This window comes from Thalassophryne amazonica, chromosome 10 (genome assembly GCF_902500255.1).
Source record: "Thalassophryne amazonica chromosome 10, fThaAma1.1, whole genome shotgun sequence".
Lineage (NCBI taxonomy): Eukaryota > Metazoa > Chordata > Actinopteri > Batrachoidiformes > Batrachoididae > Thalassophryne > Thalassophryne amazonica.
In genome coordinates, this window is record NC_047112.1 from 105,354,275 (window position 1) to 105,376,783 (window position 22,509).

At 45.5% G+C, this 22,509-nt stretch overlaps 1 protein-coding gene across 1 annotated transcript in view; it reads left to right on the plus strand.

The window, feature by feature from the left end:
* Positions 1-22,509, plus strand: part of crocc2 (ciliary rootlet coiled-coil, rootletin family member 2) — a 326,949-nt gene that overhangs the window by 291,585 nt on the left and 12,855 nt on the right. Inside the window, exons 27-30 of the mRNA XM_034179233.1 lie at positions 2,620-2,750; positions 13,384-13,504; positions 13,599-13,753; positions 13,854-14,294. Coding sequence (XP_034035124.1) covers positions 2,620-2,750; positions 13,384-13,504; positions 13,599-13,753; positions 13,854-14,294 — 848 coding nt within the window. The remainder of the gene's footprint in view (positions 1-2,619; positions 2,751-13,383; positions 13,505-13,598; positions 13,754-13,853; positions 14,295-22,509) is intronic.

Below are 22,509 nucleotides of genomic sequence, written 5' to 3' on the forward strand. Positions count from 1 at the left end.
TTTCATACCATTCCTACTTCATGACCACATTCATACTATGTGTGAAGGGGCCCTTAAGAAGAGGTAAAGAAAAAAAACAGTGTGAGAGGAGAGGAGGGAGAGCAGAGCACATTTTACAAGAACTTTCTAATACTCCAGTTTAAAGGGAATGACAGGTGCCACTCTGATTAGTTGATACTATGTTTGCATGACAACACATCTTTGAGTAATGAACCCATTAAATTTGTGCCAAGTGCCCGGCTTTGCTCCCATATTTCCTGTTGCTTAAAGAGCAATGTGCGCTTGTACATACCCCGAATGAAACAATGTGTTTCGTATCTATCGCCAGTGATTTCTCCATATTGCTGCGTCTGACAATTTGACTTAAGGGTAAGACTAAATGTCATTTAGGGTGGGTCTTTCTATAAATAAAATTTCACATGTATCAACACAGTGGTGTGAGAGGTGTCTGATTTATCAGGGCTGAATTTCTAGTGTCGTATTGTAGTATCTGGGTTTGCAGTTGTCTTGGACTAAGACTAATATCCAGGCTTTTAATGACTTCCTGGACTCAGCATTTGGAGTCACGAGGTCACTGAACAGAGGTCTCTGGCGATGCTGATACCTTTGCAGAAGAATGAAGATCTAAGTATTTAGGGTGCTGGTGCTTCCTGTCTTACTGTATGGTTGTGGAGTGACAGAAGAAATTTTAAAGGTATGCACTTCCAGCTAATTAGAGATCATGTGTAGGACGAAATCTGAGAAAATGTCAGTTTAGCAATGATGGATTACTTCTTGGTGGAGAGATTTTTAGGCTGTGTTATTCCTCTCTTTATGGCAGATGATGACACATTTCCGTCTAGAAAGTCCCTTCGGATGCTCCCTTGTTTTTACTCGAGGTTGCCACAGCAGATCTGAGGTGAATCTGCATGTTGAATTGGCACAAGTTTTACACCAGATGCCCTTCCTGACACAACTCCACATTACATGAAGAAATAGGCAGATGTGGAGTTTGAACCAGGGACCTTCTGTACTGAAACCAAGCGCACTGATGCCTCCAAATCCTTCATCACTTCTTCAGCTGCCATCCTGCGGTTCTTTTAGACCTTTTGGACCGTTGTTTGTTAATCACTTGGTGTTCTGAGTGTTATGAAGGCTTGAAGGGTCTCGAGTGTCTTATTTTTTCATAAAGTAAGTTCTGGCATCTTAAATCTTTTAGAGATGGCTCCCAAGGAGGAGCCTGACTTGTGGAAATCCAGTTTTTCTCCAGGTGCTTTGGTTTAGATTTTTTTTTGTTTTCTGCCTGCTCTTAAATGTAGGAAGGTACTTGTTCTACAGATAGGTCCTTAATTACAACCACATAGTGCCTCAATTAATCCCCAGTTCTGCCAACAAGTCATTCAGAAGCTTTTAAAAATCATTATATCAATTTCCAGAATCTTCTGAAATGTTTCATGCTGTTTAAAGAGGTAACCAACTTGGAGTTTGTAAACCTTTGCCCACTGCAGAATCTGACATAGTGGATACAAATTTAAATAAATATTTCTTTTAAATTATATTTAAATAACTTAAAATGGAAACAAGGTAGTCATTCTAATATTTCTATGCATCAAAGATTTTAAAAACTGCAAATAAATTGAAATAAAGCAACACGCTGTAGTCCATGGTGTTTCTATGAAACAAGTGGAGATCAATCAATCAATCAAGAATCAATCAAGGAAAGTAAATAGGTCAAATACAGGAACACCCTCCTGCCTGATACACATATTAAAACTAAAACTAAATCAGGCAAAAAGTCATGGTAAAAGAAAATAACAATAAATTGGTCTAAAATTTAAGACCTTTCTATTCTATAAAAGTTAAGACCTTTCTATTCTCAGTTGTCTATGGTTATTGATTGTGGGTAATTTTTTTTAATCTTAATGCTTTAAGTTAGTTTTTTAATGCATGCTTTGTTTTTATTCCTTCCTTTTTCACTACTTTGTTTCAAATGCTGATGCTTTATTGTATTTTAGAATGTGAAACACTTTCTATGTTTGAAAGTAATATACAGCTATTATTATTATTATTATTATTATTATTATTATTATTATTTCTACTACTACTATGCTATCAGAGCTAATTTTATTTCACAGTAGGCCTAGGCCAAAAGCGTGCACTATGAATCACTGCATGATACAGAACTGCAGCATTATGGAAATCTTATGGTCATAATTATTCTAAGGTAGAACTGTCAGGTTTATTGACTGTATAAAAAGTTGTACTGCACGTTTAAATACATTCAGAGGGTAAAACATTTCTTGTGCCTCAGAAGTAACTGATTGAGCATCGTGGTGATCATGATGAGTAAAATTTGAGAAGCATACACTGGCGTTAAGTTATTAATTGTGGTTCATGTAGATTGATATGTGTTGTGTTCTATACCCCCCCCCCACCCCCACCCAGTTGCCCTGAAATAATAGGTTAATGGGGACAATCATGAATAAATAAATAAATTAAATGCACTGTTAGAATGCTGTGAGTATTATAAGTAAACATTTCCCATAATCCTCTCTGCTCCTAGCAAATGTATTAATGTGTGTGTGTGTGTGTGTGTGCGTGCGTGCGTGCGTGCGTGCGTGCGCGTGCATGTGTGTGTAGGGGGCAGCAATGTGACAGTTGGAACTGCACTGCCACAGTCTCCTGGTGAGGATGAAGATCTGGATGTGGACTCTGTGTACATGTCCCTCCAGGAATTCTATCAGGAACTCCAGGACACACAGCGAATCAGGGTATTATTGAATTTTATCTTATTAAAGTGATTACTCTTGCATTCAGTTAAGTGCATGCACTGGAAAAAAGAGGGGGGGCAAGTTTACTTTAAAAAAACAAACAAAAACTTTGTTACAATTTCCACACAAAAATTCTAAATAAATTTAAGTAGGTATATTCTCTGGGTTTAACTAAATGCTACTCATTTATCATATCTAATAAAGGAGGACTTTTTGGAGTGGTTTCTGATCTTAGAAGAGACTCTCCAAATGTGAGGCATCACATTTACCATCACCTCATTCTTCCTGACAGGATTTACATTCACTTTGGGTGTCAGCTCCAACAAATTTGAGTTTGGCAGTAACACTCTAGTTTTGCCAAAGGTTTACACTTATCTTTTTCAAGTTCCAGGTGTGGTTTCAAGACAGTGGCTCTTGGTAGAGCCAATTGTCCATTAGTTGAGATGTTGGTTTGTCTAAGTTTGGAAAAAGTTACACAGATAAATAATAAAAGAAAAAGGGATCTTTGAAAAAAGAAAACCTGTCTTTATTAAGGGCCCCTTCACACATAATATGATTGAAGTTGACTAGTGCACGAAGGAGGAGTTGCATGCCATTAGTGAAAAATCGGAGGTCCCTCCAACGCCTTGTTCACCTGTTGCTACAATTATTCGCACTCATCAGTGGCTGAAAGACAGAGTACCCTGTGAGAGCCCATTCGATCCCTCTCGCAGCAGGTGTCGGCCAGTTGACACACGCGAACAACGAACACCGTTCACTTGACACTTAGAAAATGTGTGGCCATTCGCGCTGTCAGTACGAAAATAATGAGCAGACAATCACTTTCAAACTGGATGTGAAATTTATCTAAGTGCCACCACGAGTATGGCATTGCAAAAAGCCACACATGTGGTGCATGTGTCTCGCACCCCCCCTCCCCCCGCTACCCCTACACGTGGGGGGGGGCACGCTTGCATAAAATGTTTATATGTATGTACAGACAGGAATACACGCGAGGCCGAACAGCCAGGTCAGAGCGCTACTGACCAGAGACAAAAATGACTGGTCAGCGCACAGGATGTGTCACAGTTCAAACACAGAGACCACAGCCAGGACAGGTATATTAATAAGTACTACACTACCTACATACACAATTACATAACAGATAACTAAAAAATAATGATCACATAACAGAGAGTGACACGTTGATGTGTGCAATGAACTGACAGGGGGCGTGTCCGCCGACATCTGCAGCTGTTGAGAGCTGTGGTTCTGGACGTCCCAGCTGGGCAACACGTACCGTGTTTGGACGGACATGACCTAACAACTGTCCACTGTGACGTGCGTGTGTCTGCTTGCTTTCCTCACGTGGACATACATAAAAACATAAATTGCTGTTGCGACGGGCTGCAGCGAGCAAACACACGGCGCGCACATTCAGAGACTGCCCCAGGTGAAACAGACTGTCAGATCATAACACCCAGCGGCTGATCTGAATGTCGCATCACCCATGTGAGCTCTGTTCTAGGGCTGAAACGATTCATTGAGTAATTCAAATAATTCGATTACAAAAAATGTTCGAGGCAAATTCTTTGCCTCGAGGCTTCTTTTAAAGCTGTAGTACATACGCCAGGCCTGTATGTGGCACTGTAACGCTCCCACAAAAAACACAGAAGAAGACCATAGCGCTAATCAATGTAGCAGACGATGCTACAAGTTTGCAAAGCCACACGCCGAGTAAAATAAAGCATTTTAAAAGAAAGGGTCTGCGCGGATCGTCTGAAATGGACTTATTGCGCATTTAAAGTGAAGCAGTGTGTTTGCATATATTTTTTTTAAAAAGACACGTTTTGCTCCACTAGCCATTCTCCACCTCCGCAGATGAAGTGAAAGGACGTGCACTTAAAATGAGTCATGTTTAATGATTAAAAAAAAGCTTTAATTCAGATTTGGTAAAAGTTTTTATCAACAGGCAGCTTTTGTGGAAACGCTGCAATCCACAGCCATTTTTCAAAGGCTGTGTTATTCGCCAAGTATCCACAGAAAACAAAGAATTTGACTTTGGTTTGAGCTACACTCTGTACAGCATGTATAAATATACAGTAGTGTTCAGAATAATAGTAGTGCTATGTGACTAAAAACATTAATCCAGGTTCTGAGTATATTTCTTATTGTTACATGGGAAACAAGGTACCAGTAGATTCAGTAGATTCTCACAAATCCAACAAGACCAAGCATTCATGATATGCACACTCCTGAGGCTATGAAACTGGGCTATTAGTAAAAAAGTAGAAAAGGGGGTGTTCACAATAATAGTAGTGTGGCATTCAGTCAGTGAGTTCGTCAGTTTTGTGGAACAAACAGGTGTGAATCAGGTGTCCCCTATTTAAGGTTGAAGCCAGCACCTGTTGAACATGCTTTTCTCTTTGAAAGCCTGAGGAAAATGGGATGTTCTGTTCTGTGGGCCGCTGAAGAGGAGGTACTGCTGGCCCACCACCACAAGATGGCGCCCTGCTTGAAGTGCGGGCTTCAAGCACGAGAGGGTGTCGGAGCGACCAGGAGTGACAGCTGTCACTCATCATCCGTACCAGCTATCACTCATACACTACTCATCACCACCACCATAAAGGCCGGACTGCAACTCCACCTCCCCACCGAGAAATCAGCTACCATTCAGGTAATATTCTCTGCTGCACTTAACACTGACTAATAGTCTGAACTTCTTTGCAGCTGTTTTCCTGTGAGTGTTGCCTTATCTGTGGGATTGGCATTTGGTGTGATCAGCGACGGCTTTGCTTCACACCCCAACCAGATAAGTGGTTAGACAGGAGCTGCACGAGTGTGTGATTGGAGGTGGAGGTTTTCCCTCCTAACTGTATACAGACTGTGGGATTACTGAGTGTGCGAACTCACACTCATCAGGACTGTCTCTGTTCTCTGCCAGCAGTACCGGGTCTGACTGCTGAAGACAGCGGCCACCTTGGGCGCAGGGCTTGGCGGCTCCGGTGTTCTTCAGCTCCATTGGGGGTGGAAGCTGTGTGGGATCCGGCTCTTCTCTCGCCAGGCGTCTTCTATCGTCGAGCCTGCCCACACGTCACCTGGTGTATAATTGACAGTCCACCATATTGTTATTGTCTGTACGTCGTTGTGCGATTCACAACATTAAATTGTTACTTTTGGCTTATCCATTGTCCGTTCATTAACGCCCCCTGTTGTGGGTCCGTGTCACGACACTTTCACAACAGGATTTCTCGGCCAGCGTCATGGATCCCGAGGGGTGTCAACCATCGCTTGAACAGCCAATGGAAGAGCGAGGTGCACAGGCGCCAGCAGGAGGCGTGTTGGGTGAGCTGCAGCACATCTTAACCGCCTTTACCGCTCGGTTGGACTTAGTTACCGAGCAGAGCAGTGTTCTCAATCGTAGGATGGAGGCTCTCACCGCCCAGGTGGAAGCGCATGCTCAGGGCGCTGCTGCAGCACCTCCTCCTGCTGACCGTGTGCCAGAAACGGACATTCCGCTGGTCGTTCAACGAACCCCCCCACCGTCCCCTGAAGCATACATAAGCCCTCCAGAGCCGTATGGAGGCTGTGTGGAGACGTGCGCGGACTTCTTGATGCAGTGCTCGCTCGTCTTTTCACAGCGTCCCGTCATGTACGCGTCAGACGCTAGCCGGGTGGCTTACGTTATAAATTTGCTTCGAGGAGAGGCACGCGCCTGGGCTACGGCGCTTTGGGAGCAGAATTCACGGCTCCTAACGGTTTACACTGAGTTTGTGAGGGAGTTCCGACAGGTGTTCGACCACCCTCATAGAGGCGAGACCGCTTCAAGCGTGCTGCTGTCGATACGGCAGGGGCGTCGGAGCGCAGCAAAGTATGCAGTCGACTTCCGCATCGCGGCAGCGCGAGCCGGCTGGAATGCTGTTGCGCTCCGCGCCGCCTTTGTAAACGGACTGTCTCTGGTCCTTAAGGAGCACCTGGTGGCGAAGGATGAGCCGCGGGATTTAGATGGGCTTATCGACCTGGTTATACGGTTAGACAACTGATTAACAGAACACCGACGGGAGCGAGACGAAGGGCGTGGTCAGGCACAAGCCGTCCCTCTTCCTCCCGGGTCCGAAAGGGAGCCGACTTCCCCACGCTCCGCTGCCAGGGCTCTCCACGTGACGACAGCTCCCCCTGCTGATGTTGCTAGGGAAACGAGCAGGGCCAAAAAGCGATCAGATCAGAGACAAAGGAGGCTGATCCGTGGAGAGTGTTTTCTCTGCAGCTCTACCGAGCACACACAGAGAGAATGCCCCAAACGGTCAAAACAGCAGCACTCGTCCTTAGAGACTGGGCTAAGGGTGGGTCACAACACCCACGTGGGGAGACCCCGACGATCTGCACGTATCCCAGTCACGATCCTGAGTGGGGATCTAACCCTTCACGCCCCAGCACTGGTGGACACGGGGTCGGAGGGGAATCTGCTGGATAGCAGATGGGCAAAGGAGGTTGGGCTCCCTCTAGTGGCCTTACCGTCACCATTGTCGGTGCAGGCACTAGATGGCACCCTTCTTCCACTAATCACACACCAGACACAGCCAGTGACATTGGTGGTGTCTGGGAATCACAGGGAGGAGATTGTGTTTTATGTAACACCTTCTACCTCCCGAGTGATTTTGGGTTTTCCATGGGTGTTAAAACACAATCCCCGGATTGATTGGTCGTCTGGGGTTGTGGTTCAGTGGAGCGAAACCTGCCACCGGGAGTGTTTAGGATCCTCGGTTCCACCCGGTGTGACAGCTAAGGAGGAGGTTTTAGTCCCCCCAATCTGGCGGCGGTGCCAGCCGAGTACCACGACCTTGCTGACGTCTTCAGGAAGGATCTGGCACTCACGCTGCCCCCGCACCGTCCGTATGATTGTGCCATTGATTTGATACCGGGTGCTGAGTACCCGTCCAGCAGGCTGTACAACCTCTCACGTCCGGAACACGAATCAATGGAGACCTACATCCGGGACTCGTTAGCTGCCGGGTTGATCCGGAACTCCACCTCCCCGATGGGTGCTGGTTTCTTTTTTGTGGGCAAGAAGGACGGCGGACTCCATCCATGCATTGATTACAGAGGGCTGAACGAGATCACGGTTCGCAACCGATACCCGTTACCTCTGTTGGATTCAGTGTTCACGCCCCTGCATGGAGCCCAAATTTTCACGAAATTGGATCTTAGGAATGCTTATCACCTGGTTCGGATCCGGGAGGGAGACGAGTGGAAGACGGCATTTAACACCCCGTTAGGTCACTTTGAGTACCTGGTCATGCCGTTCGGCCTCACCAATGCGCCTGCGACATTCCAAGCATTGGTTAATGACGTCTTGCGGGACTTCCTGCATCGGTTTGTCTTCGTATATCTAGACGATATACTCATCTTTTCTCCGGATCCTGAGACCCATGTCAAGCATGTACATCAGGTCCTACAGCGGTTGTTGGAGAACCGGCTGTTTGTGAAGGGCGAGAAGTGCGAGTTCCACCGCACTTCTTTGTCCTTCCTGGGGTTCATAATCTCCTCCAACTCCGTTGCCCCTGATCCGGCCAAGGTTGCGGCGGTGAGAGATTGGCCCCAACCAACGAACCGTAGGAAACTACAACAGTTCCTCGGTTTTGCAAATTTCTGCCGGAGGTTCATCAAGGGCTACAGTCAGGTAGTTAGCCCCCTGACAGCCCTGACCTCCACAAAAGTCCCCTTCACCTGGTCGGATCGGTGCAAAGCCGCATTTAGGGAGTTGAAACGCCGGTTCTCGACTGCACCGGTTCTGGTGCAGCCCGATCCCAAGCGCCAGTTTGTTGTTGAAGTGGATGCCTCTGACTCAGGGATAGGAGCCGTGCTATCCCAGAGCGGGGAGTCCGACAAGGTTCTCCATCCATGTGCCTACTTTTCCCGCAGGTTGACCCCAGCTGAACGGAACTATGACATCGGCAGTCGGGAACTTCTTGCGGTGAAGGAGGCTCTTGAGGAGTGGAGACACCTGTTGGAGGGAGCATCGGTACCATTTACGGTTTTCACGGACCATCGGAACCTGGAGTACATCCGGACCGCGAAGCGTCTGAACCCCAGGCAAGCCCGCTGGTCGCTGTTCTTCGGGCGTTTTGACTTCCGGATCACCTACCGCCCCGGGACAAAAAACCAATGATCTGACGCCCTGTCCCGGGTGCATAAAGAGGAGGTCAAGACCGAGCCGTCAGACCCCCCTGATACCATCATCCCCGAGTCCACTGTCGTGGCCACCCTTACCTGGGACGTGGAGAAGACCGCCAGGGAGGCCCTGACACGGAGCCCGGACCCGGGGACAGGTCCGAAGGACAAGTTGTACGTCCCACCAGAGGCCAGGGCTGCGGTCCTTGACTTCTGTCACGGTTCCAAGCTCTCCTGTCATCCAGGGGTGCGAAGGACCGTGGTAGTGGTCCGGCAGCGCTTCTGGTGGGCGTCTATGGAAGCCGACGTCCGGGAGTATGTCCAGGCCTGCACCACCTGTGCCAGGGGCAAAGCCGACCACCACAAGGCCCAAGGCCTCCTCCAGCCTCTGCCCGTGCCTCGTCGCCCCTGGTCTCATATTGGCCTGGACTTTGTCACGGGCCTCCCGCCGTCCCAGGGCAACACCACCATCTTAACGATAGTGGACTGGTTCTCCAAGGCGGCCCACTTCGTGGCCCTCCCGAAGCTCCCGACAGCCCAGGAGACTGCAGACCTCCTGGTCCACCACGTCGTGCGTCTGCATGGGATTCCATCAGGCATTGTCTCGGATCGTGGTCCTCAGTTCTCCTCCCAGGTCTGGAGGAGTTTCTGCAGGGAACTGGGGGCCACCGTCAGTCTCTCGTCTGGGTACCACCCCCAGACGAACGGGCAGGCAGAGCGGACGAACCAGGAACTGGAGCAGGCCCTCCGCTGCGTGACCTCCACGCACCCGACGGCCTGGAGTGACCATCTGGCCTGGATCGAGTACACTCATAATAGCCAAGTCTCATCTGCCACCGGCCTCTCCCCATTTGAGGTGTGTTTGGGGTACCAGCCCCCATTGTTTCCGCTAGTGGAGGGAGAGGTCAGGGTGCCCTCGGTCCAGGCCCATCTGAGGAAGTGCCGTCGGGTGTGGCGTACCGCCCGCTCTGCCCTGCTCAGAGCCCGGACGAGGGCTAAGGCCCATGCAGACCGCTGGCATTCCCCGGCACCTGCATACCAGCCCGGGCAGGAGGTCTGGCTATCCACTAAGGACATCCCCCTGCAGGTGGAATCCAACAAACTAAAGGACAGGTACATCGGACCATTTCCCATACTCAAAGTCCTCAGTCCGGCCAGGAGGCGCCCGTTGAGGGGGGGGTCCTGTTGTGTGGGCCGCTGAAGAGGAGGTACTGCTGGCCCACCATCACAAGATGGCGCCCTGCTTGAAGTGCGGGCTTCAAGCACGAGAGGGCGTCGGAGCGACCAGGAGTGACAGCTGTCACTCATCATCCGTACCAGCTGTCACTCATCCACTACTCATCACCACCACCATAAAGGCCGGATTGCAACTCCACCTCCCTGCCGAGAAATCAGCTACCATTCAGGTAATATTCTCTGCTGCACTTAACACTGACTAATAGTCTGAACTTCTTTGCAGCCGTTTTCCTGTGAATGTTGCCTTATCTGTGGGATTGGCATTTGGTGTGATCAGCGACGGCTTCGCTTCACACCCCAACCAGATAAGTGGTTAGACAGGAGCTGCACGAGTGTGTGATTGGAGGTGGAGGTTTTCCCTCCTAACTGTATACAGACTGTGGGATTACTGAGTGTGCGAACTCACACTCATCAGGACTGTCTCTGTTCTCTGCCAGCAGTACCGGGTCTGACTGCTGAAGACAGCGGCCACCTTGGGCGCAGGGCTTGGCGGCTTCGGTGTTCTTCAGCTCCGTTGGTGGTGGAAGCTGTGTGGGATCCGGCTCTTCTCTCGCCAGGCGTCTTCTATCGTCGAGCCTGCCCACACGTCACCTGGTGTATAATTAACAGTCCACCATATTGTTATTGTCTGTACGTCGTTGTGCGATTCACAACATTAAATTGTTACTTTTGGCTAATCCATTGTCCGTTCATTAACGCCCCCTGTTGTGGGTCCGTGTCACGGCACTTTCACAACACGTTCAAGACATTGTTCAGAAGAACAGTGTAGTTTGATTCAAAAGTTGATTGGAGAGGGGGAAACTTATACGCAGGTGCAAAAAATTATAGGCTGTTCATCTACAATGATCTCCAATGCTTTAAAATGGACACAAAAAAAAAACAGAGACGCGTGGAAGAAAACGGAAAACAACCATCAAAATGGATACAAGAATAACCAGAATGGCAAAGGCTCACCCATTGATCAGCTCCAGGATGATCAAAGACAGTCTGGAGGTACCTGTAAGTGCTGTGACAGTTAGAAGATGCCTGTGTGAAGCTAATTTATTTGCAAGAATCCCCTGCAAAATCCCTCTGTTAAATAAAAGACATGTGCAGAAGAGGTTACAATTTGCCAAAGAACACATCAACTGGCTTAAAGAGAAATGGAGGAATATTTTGTGGACTGATGAGAGTAAAATTGTTCTTTTTCGGTCCAAGGGCCACAGACAGTTTGTGAGACGACCCCCAAACTCTGAATTCTAGCCTCAGTTCACATTGAAGACAGTGAAGCATGGTGGTGCAAGCATCATGATATGGGCATGTTTCTCCTACTATGGTGTTGGGCCTATATATCGCATACCAGGTATCATGGATCAGTTTGGATATGTCAGAATACTTGAAGAGGTCATGTTGCCTTATACTGAAGAGGACATTCCCTTGAAATGGGTGTTTCAACAAGACAATGACCCCAAGCACACTTGTAAACGAGCAAAATCTTGGTTCCAAACCAACAAAATTAATGCCTCACAGATGTGAAGAAATCATGAAAAACTGTGGTTATACAACTAAATATTAGTTTAGTGATTCACAGGATTGCTAAAAAAGCAGTTTGAACATAATAGTTTTGAGTTTGTAGCGTCAACAGCAGATGCTACTATTATTGTGAACACCCCCTTTTCTACCTTTTTTACTAATAGCCCAGTTTCATAGCCTCAGGAGTGTGCATATCATGAATGCTTGGTCTTGTTGGATTTGTGAGAATCTACTGAATCTACTGGTACCTTGTTTCCCATGTAACAATAAGAAATATACTCAAACCCTGGATTAATCTTTTTAGTCGCATAGCACTACTATTATTCTGAACACTACTGTACACTAAACACTGAATAAATCTCAGTAATAAAAAGTGCAAATGAAATGTGCAATAAGAAGGAAAAAAGCACACTGAAGATTTCACAGACTGCCTGGGCTTATGGTTTGGCAATGCTCTAAAAACTATTAATATGAAAAAAATGAATAACCCAGCAAAACAGAGAGAGGGAATACCCTAAACTTAAAAATCTGCATATGGCACAGAAACATTGTGCCACTGCTTTAGGGAGAGCCCTGCCACTACTGATATTGTTTAAAAATACAAAGGTACTTTTTATCCGATTAATCGATAAAATAATCGATAGAATATTTGATTCCAAAAACATTCGATCGCTGCAGCCCTAGTCTGTTCCCCATGATGCGGTATCTGTCCTGCAGCGCGCCGTCCACAGGACATACATGTCAGGCCGGACACGTGTGGAACTGGCTGGCTGGACACACCAGCTAGACACACCAGGCAAGCAGATGCAGACATGATAAGAGTGCACTGCTTCATTAATGTCATTTTATGACTGTACGTCTATGACCATGACGGTTCATACGTACTTGTATTGTCCACTTGATAAGAGGGATTCAATAAAATGTGGCGTTTTTTTATGGTGTCTTTTTTTATTTATTTATTTATTTTTTTTATGTTTATCTCCTTGTTGATTTCAGGCATTTTACACAACTTTTATAGGACAGTGATGGTAGCGCAATGGTAAAGTTTCTGGCTGGCAATCAGAGCTTTTGCAAATTGCAGGTTTGAATCCTGTGGGTGGCATGTATTTTTATTTTTCCACAGCATCTGCGCAATGTAGTTACACATGTTCCAGCTGCTCGCACTGTGTTCCCGCTGTGACCATCACAGCAGGATCGTTCACACCTGCCCGACCATGTGTCCCTCCCAACGTCAGCTCGATGTATCATGGTTCGCTCATACAAGCTGTTTCACTGTCATTCACCCTGATTTGTACTTATTCGTACTATGAGTGAAGGGGCCCTAAGTCTGACATACTTTTGAAGTAAGTAATGATGCAACATTTACTGAAAAAACAGCAGCAAATGCCCAGTTAAATATACTTGGACTTTGTCTGTGGAAAGTGTGACCCAAGTTTGTTTGTTTGTTTTTAAGTACTTTTAAATTTCACTCCACATTCTTTCATTGTAACAGCATCCCTAAGTTCTATTATTTAATTAATTTTTTATTATATTATTATTATTTAACTAGGATTTGGGGTTCTATTTGGGGTTTGAAATTTTATGATGCCCCTTTAACTGAAATCATGCACAAAGACATAATCCGCAGTCCTTCTGACTGAAAATTATTTTAGATTTTCTGAAACCCACATCCTTCATTAAATGAATGGGTATTGGCTATTCTGCACTTGATAAAACTGTGAACCTGTTTCTGCAGGATGAAGCAAAAGCTCACAGTGTCGGCCTTAGTCATCAAGTCACAGAGCTGCAACAACACCAGACTAAGTTACTGATCCAGCTGCAACAACTACAGAAAACTTTAAAGGAATCAGATGAGGGTAATGGAGACAGCGCATTAACTAACCGTGCAGTAATTAGCTGTTTTTAAGTGTGTTCTCTAATACAGCATATTTACTGTGAATGTTCTTCCAGGAAAACAGAAGTTGGCACAACAGTTGCATGGGGTTCAGGCTTCCCTTTCCATGCAGGAGGAAGCAGCACATCATGCAGAGAGGGAGAAGATTAACCTTAAGGAGGAGGTGTCTCAACTGAAGACGAGCTTGCGCGCTGCTAAGGCTGAGTCCAAGGCGTCAAAAGTACATTAAAAGACCAAAATATATTTACATTCAGAGAAATACTTAACAAGATCTTTGACACCTGAAAAATTACTGTGCCACATTTTTATAGGACAGGCTGGAGCTACTGCAGGGCCTAGAATTACATGCAGATGCACAACAACAGAAGCTCAAGGACACTTTGGACGCAGCAGACAGCAGAGTGAATCATCTGGAGCTGTCCAAGCGCACCCTGGAGGGTGAGCTGCAGCGGGCTCAGCTGAGGGCGGCAGAGCTGGAATCAACAGTGGGGGCACTGCAGGACAGATTAACAGAGCTAAGGAGGAAGCTCAGTGACAGCGAGGAGCGCTGTGCAGCTCTGAGGGTCAATGAGGAAAGGCTGGCCATGTTACTGGTTCGAGCCGAGCAGCGTGAGAGCCAGCTGAGAGACCAGGTCCACAAATTATCAGCCGCAATCGGTGACAGTAGGGCCAGTACAGGAGCTCTGCAGGAGCAGATGACGCAGCTGCAGATGACCCTAAATGGCAGTGAGAAGGACCGGCAGCTGCTGCAGGTACACTCAGCTAAATGCAACAGAAATGACCCAGATGCACACAAAAGTCCATCCAGGAAGACCACTTATTCTCTTCTGTTACATACAACATTTGAATCACATAATGAGATAAATACTTCAATCACTGTGTTTGCATGTACTTTGTAGCAACAATCAGGCCTGTAGTTGAATAGCAACATTGTGTTTGTTATTTTGCTTCTGTACACTACCACAATGGGATTGAAATGAAACAAGATGTGCTTGTCGTGTACACTTTCAGCTTTATTTAAAGAATTTAACAAAAATATTATATTATATTAACTGTTTGGAGTTCTGGTCAGTTTTATACATAATATCTCTATTTTCAAAGGCCATCAGTAATTGAACAGACTAAATACAGATATTACAGTTGTATGCAAAAGTTTAGGCACCCCTGATCATTTTCATGATTTTCTTTTTTAAATCTTTGGTTGTCTGGATGAGAAATTGCAGTTAAATATATCATATAGCAGACAAACACACTGATATTTGAGAAGTGAAATGAAGTTTCTAGTGTTTACAGAAAGTGTGCAATAATTATTTAAACAAAATGAGGCAGGTGCATAAATTTGGGCACCCTTGTCATTTTATCGATTTGTATACATTTAGCACTATTTATTGGAACACAAATCTGGTTTGGTAAGCTCCTTGACCTTTGACCTCCTTACACAGGTGACTCCAATCGTGAGAAAGGGTATTTAAGGTGGCCATTTACAAATGTTTCTCCTCTTTGCAACTCTTCTAATGGGTGGCAACATGGGAGCCTCTAAACAACTCTCAAATGACCTGAAAACAAAGATTGTTCAACATCATGTTTTAGGGCAGTGGTGTCCAAACTATTCCAGAAAGGGCCGAGAGGGTGCAGGTTTTCTTTGCAGCCACTGACTCCAGCAGGTGATTTCACTGATGAACTCATCCCTGATGAACGCAGCCTTTTCTGCGTACACCCCACAAACAGAGTTGCTTGAGGTATGCTAAAGCACATTTAGACAAGCCAGCTTCATTTTAGAATATGGTGCTGTGGACTGATGAAACTGAAATTGAGTTATTTGGACATAACAAGGGGCGGTATGCATGGCTGAAAAAGAGCACAGCATTCCAGGAAAAACACCTACAGTAAAATTTGGAGGTGGTTCCATCATGCTGTGGGGCTGCATGGCCAGTGCCAGGTACTGGGAATCTTGTTAAAGTTGAGGGTCACATGGATTCCAGTCAATATCAGCAGATTCTTGAGAGCAATGTTCATGAATCAGTGACAAAGTTAAAGTTGCGCCGGGGTTGGATCTTTCAACAAGACAACGACCGTAAACACTGCTCAAAATATACTAAGGTATTCATGCAGAGGAACAAGTACAACGTTCTGGAATGACCATCTCAGTCCCCAGAGATGATTATTATTGAAAATCTGTGGTGTGACTTTAAGTGGGCTGTCCATGCTCAGAAACCAACAAACCCGAGATTTTTTTTCAAGAAGAATGGTCCAAAATACCTTCAGTCAGAATCCAGACTCTCATTAGAAGCTATAGGAAGTGTTTAGAGGCTGTTATTTCTGCAACAGGAGGATCTACTAAATATTGATGTATTTTTTCTGTTGGGGTGCCCAAATTTATGCACGTGCCTAATTTTGTTTAAAGAATTATTGCACACTTTCTGTAAATCCTATAAACTTCATTTCCCTTCTCAAATATCACTGTTTTTGTCTGTTATATGATATATTTAACTGAAATTGCTGATCCAAACAACCAATGATTTATAAAGGAAAATCGACCGAAATGGGTTTCTTTAGGAGGGTGGTTGGTGTCTCCCTTAGAGATAGGTTGAGAAGCTCGTTAATCCATGAGGGGCTCGGAGTAGAGCCGCTGCTCCTTCGCATTGAAAGGAGCCAGCTGAGGTGGTTTTGGCATCTAGAAAGGATGCCCCCTGGGCACCTCCCTAATGAGGTGTTCCAGGCACCGCCATCCAATGGTTTGCCTACTCTGGGTAGTGTATGCAGTCTTGCCCCAATTGAAGGAGTTCAAGTACCTTGTTGTTCACGAGTGAGGGGACAATGGAGCATGAGATTGGCAGGAGAATCGGCGCAGCAGTGGCGGTGTTTCATTCACTCTGCCGTACTGTTATGATGAAAAGGGAGCTGAGCCAAAAGGTGAAGCTCTCGATCTACTGGTCAATCTTCGTTGATACTGCTGCTCCTTCTCGTTGAAAGGAGCCAGCTGAGGTAGATTTGGACATCTGGTAAGGATGCCTCCTGGGCACCTGGGAGGAGAACCTGGGGAAGACCCAGGACTAGGTGGAGAGATTATATCTCCATGCTAGCCTGGGAACGCCTTGGGATACCCCAGTCAGAGTTGGTCAGTGTGGCCCGTGAAAGGGAAGTCTGCGGTCCCCTACTGGAGCTGTTGCCCCACGACCAGATCCCAGATACGCGGTTGAAAATGAATGAGCGATGAGCGTGTAATGATTTAATGCCAGTTAAGTGTTGTATTCGTATTACTACTAATACGAATCCGCACCTTGGAAAATCCTACAGCTAGCCAGGCCCCTGTAGTCGGTGCGGACCAAGGTAGCTTAGCCGCTGTTAGGTGTCCCCCAGCGGATCCCGAGCAGCCGGGAAAGCAGGCCGGCTGGGTGACTGTGAGGAGGAAGCGTAGTCCTAAACAGAAGCCCCCTGTACACCACCAACCCGTTCACATCTCTAACCGTTTTTCCCCACTCGGCGACACACCCACCGAGGAACAAACTCTGGTTATTGGCGACTCTGTTTTGAGAAATGTGAAGTTAGCGACACCAGCAACCATAGTCAATTGTCTTCCGGGGGCCAGAGCAGGCGACATTGAAGGAAATTTGAAACTGCTGGCTAAGGCTAAGCGTAAATTCGGTAAGATTGTAATTCACGTCGGCAGTAATGACACCCGGTTACGCCAATCGGAGGTCACTAAAATTAACATTGAATCGGTGTGTAACTTTGCAAAAACAATGTCGGACTCTGTAGTTTTCTCTGGGCCCCTCCCCAATCGGACCGGAGTAACATGTTTAGCCGCATGTTCTCCTTGAATTGCTGGCTGTATGAGTGGTGTCCAAAAAATGAGGTGGGCTTCATAGATAATTGGCAAAGCTTCTGGGGAAAACCTGGTCTTGTTAGGAGAGACGGCATCCATCCCACTTTGGATGGAGCAGCTCTCATTTCTAGAAATCTGGCCAATTTTATTAAACCCTCCAAACCGTGACTACCCAGGGTTGGGACCAGGAAGCAGAGTTGTAGTCTTACACACCTCTCTGCAGCTTCTCTCCCCCTGCCATCCCCCCAATACCCCATCCCCGTAGAGACGGTGCCTGCTCCCAGACCACCAACAACCAGTAAAAATCTATTTAAGCATAAAAATTCAAAAAGAAAAAATAATATAGCACCTTCAACTGCACCACAGACTAAAACAGTTAAATGTGGTCTATTAAACATTAGGTCTCTCTCTTCTAAGTCCCGTTAGTAAATGATATAATAATTGATCAACATATTGGTTTCTTCTGCCTTATAGAAACCTGGTTACAGCAGGATGAATATGTTAGTTTAAATGAGTCAACTCCCCTGAGTCACACTAACTGTCAGAATGCTCGTAGCACGGGCCGAGGGGGAGGATTAGCAGCAATCTTCCACTCCAGCTTATTAATTAATCAAAAACCCAGACAGAGCTTTAATTCATTTGAAAGCTTGACTCTTAGTCTTGTCCATCCAAATCGGAAGTCCCAAAAAACAGTTTTATTTGTTGTTATCTATCGTCCACCTGGACGTTACTGTGAGTTTCTCTGTGAATTTTCAGACCTTTTGTCTGACTTAGTGCTTAGCTCAGATAAGATAATTATAGTGGGCGATTTTAACATCCACACAGATGCTGAGAAAGACAGCCTCAACACTGCATTTAATCTATTATTAGACTCAATTGGCTTTTCTCAAAATGTAAATGAGTCTACTCACCACTTTAATCATACTTTAGATCTTGTTTTGACTTATGGTATGGAAATTGAAGACTTAACAGTATTCCCTGAAAACCCCCTTCTGTCTGATCATTTCTTAATAACATTTACATTTACTGGACTACCCAGCAGTGGGAAATAAGTTTCATTACAGTAGAAGTCTTTCGGAAAGCGCTGTAACTAGGTTTAAGGATATGATTCCTTTCTTTGTTATGTTCTCCAATGCCATATACCAACACAGTGCAGAGTAGCTACCTAAACTCTGTGAGTGAGATAGATTATCTCGTCAATAGTTTTACATCCTCATTGAGCACAGCTTTGGTTGCTGTAGCGCCTCTGAAAAAGAGAGCCTTAAATTAGAAGTGCCTGACTCCATGGTATAACTCACAAACTCGCAGCTTAAAGCAGATAACCCGTAAGTTGGAGAGGAAATGGCGTCTCACTAATTTAGAAGATCTTCACTTAGCCTGGAAAAAGAGTCTGTTGCTCTATAAAAAAGCCCTCCGTAAAGCTAGGACATCTTACTACTCATCGCTATTTGAAGAAAATAAGAACAACCCCAGGTTTCTTTTCAGCACTGTTGCCAGGCTGACAAAAGAGTCAGAGCTCTATTGAGCCGAGTGTTGGGGAAAGTGTAGTGACACGGACCCACAACAGGGGGCGCAAATGAACGGTCAATAGATGAGCCAAAAGGTAACAATTTAATGTTGTGAATGTGCACAACAATGATACAGACAATCACAGAATCTGACAGCAGTCAATACACCAAGGTGACGTGTGGGCAGGCTCGAGGATAGAAGACGTCTGTCCTGATAAGAGCCGGAACCACACGATTTCCACCGCCACAGAACCCGGAGAATACTGGAGCCGCCAAGTCCCGAATTCCCAGGTGATCACCGTCCCCGACTGTCGGATCTGGTACTGCTGGCGAGGAGCACAAACAGTGAGATGTGGGTGTGTGCACACACCCAGTAACAAAAACAGTCAGAAGGTGGAAAGTCACCTCCACCTCTAATCACACACACGTGCAGCTCCTGTCAACCACTTATCTGGTTGGGGGGTGAAGCGAAGCCGTCGCTGATCACACCAAACGCCAATCCCACAGATAAGGAAACATTTACAGGAAAATGGCTGCAAAGAAGTTCAGACTGTTAGTCAATGTTTTCAGTTTAGCAGAGAATTACCTTCACAGGTAGATGATATCTTGGCAGCGAGGTGGAGATGACATCCGGCTTTTATGGAGTGATGAAATGATGGGTGACAGCTGTCATGAGTTGATGTGTGACAGCTGTCACTCCCGGTTGTGTCCGTGGCGGCAGCGCCCTCTCGTGCCTGAAGCCCGCACTTCAGGCAGGGCGCCCTCTGGTGGTGGGCCAGCAGTACCTCCTCTTCTGGCGGCCCACACAACACCGAGTATTCCTTTAACTTTAACTAGTGACTTTCTATGCTAATAAAATTTTAACTATTAGAGAAAAAATTACTCATAAGCATCCCAAAGACATATCGTTATCTTTGGCTGCTTTCAGTAATGCTGGTATTTGTTTAGACTCTTTCTCTCTGATTGTTCTGTCTGAGTTATTTTCATTAGTCACTTCCTCCAAACCATCAACATGTCTGTTAGACCCCATTCCTACCAGGCTGCTCAAGGAAGCCCTACCATTAATTAATGCTTCGATCTTAAATATGATCAATCTATCTTTATTAGTTGGCTATGTACCACAGGCTTTTAAGGTGGCAGTAATTAAACCATTACCTAAAAAGCCATCACTTGACCCAGCTATCTTAGCTAATTATAGGCCAATCTCCAACCTTCCTTTTCTCTCAAAAATTCTTGAAAGGGTAGTTGTAAAACAGCTAACTGATCATCTGCAGAGGAATGGTCTATTTGAAGAGTTTCAGTCTGGCTTCAGAATTCATCATAGTACAGAAACAGCATTAGTGAAGGTTACAAATGATCTTCTTATGACCTCAGACAGTGGACTCATCTCTGAGCTTGTCCTGTTAGACTTCAGTGCTGCATTTGATACTGTTGACCATAAAATTTTATTACAGAGATTAGACCATGCCATAGGTATTAAAGGCACTGCGCTGCGGTGGTTTGAATCATATTTATCTAATAGATTACAATTTGTTCATGTAAATGGGGAGTCTTCTTCACAGACTAAGGTTAATTATGGAGTTCCACAAGGTTCTGTGCTAGGACCAATTTTATTCACTTTATACATGCTTCCTTTAGGCAGTATTATTAGAAAGCATTGCTTAAATTTTCATTGTTATGCAGATGATACCCAGCTTTATCTATCCATGAAGCCAGAGGACACACACCAATTAGTTAAACTGCAGGAATGTCTTACAGACATAAAGACATGGATGACCTCTAATTTCCTGTTTTTAAATTCAGATCAAACTGAAGTTATTGTACTTGGCCCCACAAATCTTAGAAACATGGTGTCTAACCAGATCCTTTCTCTGGATGGCATTACCCTGACCTCTAGTAATACTGTGAGAAATCTTGGAGTCATTTTTGATCATGATATGTCCTTCAATACGCATATTAAGCAAATATGTAGGACTGCTTTTTTACATTTGCGCAATATATCTAAAATTAGTAAGGTCTTGTCTCAGAGTGATGCTGAAAAACTAACTCATGCATTTATTTCCTCTAGGCTGGACTATTGTAATTCATTATTATCAGGTTGTCCTAAAAGTTCCCTGAAAAGACTTCAGTTAATTCAAAATGCTGCAGCTAGAGTACTCACGGGGACTAGAAGGAGAGAGCATATTTCACCCATATTGGCCTCTCTTCATTGGCTTCCTGTTAATTCTAGAATAGAATTTAAAATTCTTCTTCTTACTTATAAGGGTTTGAATAATCAGGTCCCATCTTATCTTAGGGACCTCTTAGTACCATATCACCCCAATAGAGCGCTTCGCTCTCAGACTGCAGGCTTACTTGTAGTTCCTAGGGTTTTTAAGAGTAGAATGGGAGGCAGAGCCTTCAGCTTTCAGGCTCCTCTCCTGTGGAACCAGCTCCCAATTCGGATCAGGGAGACAGACACCCTCTCTACTTTTAAGATTAAGCTTAAAACTTTCCTTTTTGCTAAAGCTTATAGTTAGGGCTGGATCAGGTGACCCTGAACCATCCCTTAGTTATGCTGCTATAGACTTAGACTGCTGGGGGGTTCCCATGATGCACTGAGTGTTTCTTTCTCTTTTTGCTCTGTATGCACCACTCTGCATTTACTCATTAGTGATTGATCTCTGCTGTCTTCCACAGCATGTCTTTTTTCTGATTCTCTCCCCTCAGCCCCAACCAGTCCCAGCAGAAGACTGCCTCTCCCTGAGCCTGGTTCTGCTGGAGGTTTCTTCCTGTTAAAAGGGAGTTTTTCCTTCCCACTGTCGCTTGCTCATAGGGGGTCATTTTGACCGTTGGGGTTTTTCTGTGATTATTGTATGGCTTTTGCCTTGCAATATAAAGCGCCTTGGGGCAACTGTTGTTGTGATTTGGCGCTATATAAATAAAATTGATTTGATTTGATTTGACTACTAGATGTGGTAAATTGAATGTTGAGCTTAACCTTTTTAGAGCTTAACCTTTTTAGAGTTCCTATCAAATTTTATAGTCCAACTCAGCCACATGGGGTGTGCAGCCAGTACATTCTGAGTGCCGGTCCCAAGCCTGGATAAATGAGGAGAGTTGCGTCTGGAAGGGCATCCGGCGTAAAACAAGCCATCCCAACTATGCAGACTAAGAATCGAATTTCCATATCGGGTCGAGGCCCGGGTTAACAACGTCCGACACCGGTGCTGTTGCCCAACAGGGTGCCGGTGGAAATTGAGCTACTGCTAGGCGAAGACAACGAAGAAGAGGAGGAGAACGTTTCCTCAAACAGCGGGAGAAGAAGAAAACTAGAAGGGTGGAAATGAGAGTGGGGACTTTGAATGTTGGTAGTATGACTGGTAAAGGGAGAGAGCTGGCTGATATGATGGAGAGGAGAAAGGTAGACATATTGTGTGTGCAAGAGACCAAGTGGAAGGGAAGTAAGAGCAGGAGCATAGGCGGTGGGTACAAGTTGTTGTACCATGGTGAGGACAGGAAGAGAAGTGGTGTTGGGGTCATTTTAAAGGAAGAGTACATTAAAAGTGTGTTGGAGGTTCAGCGAGTGTCTGACAGGGTGATGAGTGTGAAGTTGGAAATTGAAGGGGTGATGATGAATATCATCAGTGCATA